This window comes from Rhinichthys klamathensis, unplaced genomic scaffold, assembly GCF_029890125.1.
Source record: "Rhinichthys klamathensis goyatoka isolate OS25496 unplaced genomic scaffold, OSU_Roscu_1.1 h1tg000483l_1, whole genome shotgun sequence".
Taxonomy (NCBI): domain Eukaryota; kingdom Metazoa; phylum Chordata; class Actinopteri; order Cypriniformes; family Leuciscidae; genus Rhinichthys; species Rhinichthys klamathensis.
Genome location: NW_026606970.1, coordinates 156,560 through 161,157, shown reverse-complemented (window position 1 = coordinate 161,157; position 4,598 = coordinate 156,560). Strand labels below are relative to the sequence as shown.

General features: G+C 41.9%; 1 protein-coding gene across 1 annotated transcript; it reads right to left on the bottom strand.

The window, feature by feature from the left end:
* Nucleotides 1-874: 874 nt before the first annotated feature.
* Nucleotides 875-3,447, bottom strand: LOC130072198 (piggyBac transposable element-derived protein 4-like). The gene is made up of 2 exons (XM_056237209.1): nt 3,302-3,447; nt 875-2,660 (listed from the first exon to the last, which is right to left on the bottom strand). The coding sequence occupies exons 1-2, from the start codon at nt 3,445-3,447 to the stop codon at nt 875-877; spliced, it is 1,932 nt and encodes a 643-aa protein (XP_056093184.1).
* Nucleotides 3,448-4,598: the final 1,151 nt, after the last annotated feature.

Below are 4,598 nucleotides of genomic sequence, written 5' to 3'. Positions count from 1 at the left end.
AAAGATCCTAGCTACAATCTGATAATTGTTAAGTGCACAAAACATTGTCAGTAAATTTAAGCTAAAATAAGACCACCAGCCATTGGTAACCTCTAGCGAAACAGCGCGGCGGACGTGCTGGCTTAACCCTCTGAGGTCTAAGGGCATTTTTTCACTTTTTCCTTCGATTTTACAAATCTTATTAAATTCACCTTTTAAAGGTAATTACATAACATAATCCCACATGTTTTATATCAAAATGTGCAGAGAAAACCCAGCTCTCTTACTGGTGAGTTCACCACTTGTCCTGGAGAATTGTCTAAAGAGAGAGAGAGGGATAATCTGTCTCTAAAAGGTGAAAAATTTAAGTCCGATTTTTGAAATTCTTCAAATCTCTTGTGAAAACATACCATTACTCATGTGGACGAATTATTTTGGTCCTTGAAATGGGTTTCCCAAAGTCTTAGGGTCACAAAAGGAGTGTAATATATGAATAAAATAGTAGATAATGAATAATCATTGTCTAAAGTGACATTTTTGAAAAATCGTTTTTTAGTACAAGTTTTGTCTGTGACTCTACCTTCACCAAATGTTAGAGATAAAATAGGACTAAAATAACTTCCTACTACATATCAAGCTTTATGGGATGTGTGCAAATGAAAAAGTAGCATTACAACAGGTCTTTCTTTCAAGCAAAATGTTTACTTTGTGAAAAAAACTCACTACTAACAATATTCACAAAATGTACACATTTTCATGTTTTACATGTCAAAAAAAAAATTCAAACCAAAGATGAACTATATATTAGAAATATATATATATATATATATATATATATAAACTTACCACTATTTACAATATTTACACAATGTGCATGTTTTCATGTTTCAGTTTTTCAGCTGTCATGCCATGCTGCAAAACAGTTTCTGTCCAGCTGCATGCAAAGCGCAACACCACACTCCCTGCATTTCCAAGGTGTGTCCTTTCTCTGGCCTTGGCTTTGGCAATGCTCACACCTGCTGCGACCTGTGGTGGCTTTTGTGGAAGAATCTGCTGCATGAACGGCAATTGGCACAGGAATATGACCTGCAGGTACCGGGACCGGAGCAGTGTGAAGAGGCTTACCACAGAGTTCAGCAGTCAGCTCCTCCATGAAAGCTCTGTGTGTCATGGGTGTTGTTTGCTGGGCCAGACAGAGTTCCTTGTGGAGGATGTAGCTGTTGGTGGTGGCAATGTCCAGAAAATGGTAAAACAGGTGTCTGTACCAGCGCATTGTTTTGTGTTGTGCAGAGTAATATTGAATGAGCTGGTCTGAATGATCAACTCCCCCCATGTGTTCATTGTACGCCAAAACTGGTGTGGGACAGGGGATTGATGTCTTTGTCCAAGAGCCATCTTGTTGTTTCACCCTCCTCTGAACAGTGTTACCAGAGTGTGCTGTGTGAAGTGTGGAGCAGACTGATAGTTCTCTCGTGTCCATCCATTTCACATAGATGAGGGGCCCGTCCCGGATCCATCTTATGGAGCCTCTTTCTGATTTTTTTGTGAGGGCGTTATTTGTTGTCCGAGGGCAGTCCTTGCGGTTCTCCCTGTAGGTCCCACAGGCAGCAAATTTTTGCTCATGGAGAGCCCTGAAGAGTTTGGGGCTTGAATAAAAATTATCCATGTAAATGTGGTAGCCTGTGCCAAGGTAACCTGGTTGTACCAGGGACATCACAACATCATAGGAAAGGCCATGTCCAGAGGGGATGTCACTTTTGCCGGTGTAAACGGAAAAGTCCACTGTATAGCCATTCCGTGAGTCTGCCAAGACAAACAACTTGAATCCCCACTTTATCGGTTTTGCCTTCATGTACTGCGTCATCCCAGTTTTGGCCTTTGATGCAACCATTCTTTCATCCACAGCCACATCTCTGTGAGGATGATAAAATGACTTGCAGGCATTTTTGATGGTGTTCATCAGGGGTTTCAGTCTGAAAAGTTTGTCATGGTCGGCTGTGCCCTTTTTTTTGTCGTTCTGGACATCCTCTTCAGGGTCGCTAAGGTGAAGGTTCCAAGAAAGTGCTCTGTATCTGTCCCGTGGCATGATCTGCACTGGAAGTGGCAAAGAGAAGAAGTGATTCTGTCTCCAGTAATCTGCAATGCTCTCGAGTTTCACCATGGCCATGTACAGAAGCAGTCCAATGTACTTGTAAAACTCCCCTATGTTCACATCTAACCATTTATATTTCTTTCCCTGTGCCATTTGTTTAGCAGCCTGCTTGTTTGTGTTTTGGCACAGTGTTTGTATGATTTGTACAGGGAAGAAAAGTTTGAAGAGGTCGAGTGGTGTATATGTGGAAGTGGAGCTGAGCTGTGGCCCTGGTGTTCGAGCTGGTTGAAACCTGGAGACAGGGGGAGCGATGTCTGGGTCTTTTTCCGTCTTCCAAGACAGTGGAGCTGGCTGCTGTGTAGGTGGGGGTGCTGGTTGATGCTGGGCGTTACGGGACCTCTTGGCTGGCCGGGTTGGTGATGATGGTTGCTGTGTAGGTGGGGGTGCTGGTTGATGCTGGGGGGTACGGAACCTCTTGGCTGGCCGGGCTGGTGAGAATGACTGCGGTGTAGGGGCTGGTGGTGACCTGGTGGCAGGCACAGGTGAGGCTGCCTGTGTTACACTGGGCCCTGGTAGCTGTGAATCCTCTCTGAAAAAACACAAAAACATAAAGTTTACATCTCTCTCTCTCTCACACACACACACACACACACACACACACACACCAATCTCCACCTAACAAGAATGTGGAAGATGTGTGAGGATTTGACTTATTTTAACGTTATTCCAATTTATCACATGTGCTAGCTATCCTGTCCACCCCAAATCACAGCAAATAACACCTGAATGAGATGTGGGAATACTGTCTCTTCCATTTCAAAACTCCACAGAGATTTATAATTTTACATTCAGTATAAATATAGGCCTACTAAACATAAATAAAATTATATGAAAGATCAAGCCACATCTATACAAGTATAAACAATATGATAAAAAAGGTCAATGGCCAAACCATATCGATTCATCACTACAAGAGATAGGCCTAATGTTATTCAAATTGTGAATTGAGGTGAATAAATATTACATTAGTTATCATAAGGAGACCAGCAAGAACAGCCTACAACGTTACTATTTGTAAGTGTACCCCGGTTTTACACAAGAAAATAACTTTTACATAAAGTAAACACTTTGCTAAAGGCACAGTCAATTTGTCAAAGCAGCACAGCGCAGCTTATTTTAGCCAAGATGGTCACCATGCGAACGAGGTTTTTATAAAATAAATACGCTTACCCGTCCTCAACTGGATCTCTTCTGTGATCATAATCCTCATCTTCATCAGAAGAAAATCCATCAGGCTCGGAAACTCGCCTTTCATCCTCGTCGCTGCTATCCAAAATCGCCGCAAGTGCGTCTTTCAATGTCAATGTCTTCGCCATTTTCTCTCCTCGTCTTCTTCTTACTTTTCCTCTTCTTTATATATATTTTTGCCATGTTTTTTTCGCGGACTTTTTCTTTCGCGGACTTTTTTACTCTTTCTCTCTCCATGTCAGCTGGTATTTTCCTCACTGTGAGGAGATGGGAGGGTACTTAGGGATTTCAACCGCATCTATTGGTTGGTTTCACACAAAATGCAGACAGGCAAGCTAGCCCACCAATCACGCACGGTGAATGACCATCTTGTCTTCCCTCTTGCTCTCTGTGTGAGTCACATATGATCTCGCGAGAATAAGGACGTTGAAGCTGAGAATCTGTCGATTACGGCAAAATCAGAACCATTTATGTGTGCTGCACAATCGCGGAGATATTAATAGAAACATTGAGTAAACATTGAGTTGACGCGCCCGCGCGTCATCCGACCTCAGGGGGTTAACGAGGCATCAATCGCGGTGGTAATCTTAAAGATCAGCTATAGCCTCTGTGTAGGATGTATATTCACAATTCCTCATTATTCGTGGGGTTAATTGTGTATATACGCCCTGAACAGACGTGTATGCTGCACGACCCCTCGTTGGGTGATTTATTTATGCAAGGACTCGGCTCAAACTATATTCGATAATTTGTTGATCAGAGATTAATAACTGTTGAATATTTATTCCCCAAAATCAAAATTGACTAAAGAGCTTATGACCCAGATTCCTTACAACAGTATCGCATCAGGCAGTGCCGTGTAGTCTCCCTGAGGAAAAATTGTATTCATTTGTTGCCATAGGAGAGGAAGAATTTTCTAAACTCGTTAATTCATCTAAATCGACAACTAAATCGACCCTATACCGACTAAGCTACTGAAAGAGATGCTTCCAGATGTCATAGATCCTCTTCTTAATATCATTAATTCGTCTTTGTCTCTAGGATATGTACCAAAAACCTTTAAGCTGGCTATGATAAAACCGCTTGTTAAAAAAACGCAACTTGATCATACAAAATAAGTTAATTACAGGCCGATCTCGAATCTGCCTTTTCTATCATAGATATTAGAAAAAGCAGTCTCCTCACAACTGTGTTCCTTTCTTGAAAGAAATTATATCTGCGAGGATTTTCAGTCAGGATTCAGACCGTACCATAGTAGCGAGACAGCTCTCATCAGAGT

Bases quoted from the DNA above. Each gene is read 5' to 3' on its own strand.
- LOC130072198 (XM_056237209.1), bottom strand. From the start codon at position 3,447: ATGGCGAAGACATTGACATTGAAAGACGCACTTGCGGCGATTTTGGAT. The intron at 2,661-3,301 runs GTAAGCGTATTT...GTGTTTTTTCAG, and splicing joins AGAGATCCAGTTGAGGACGG to AGAGGATTCACAGCTACCAG.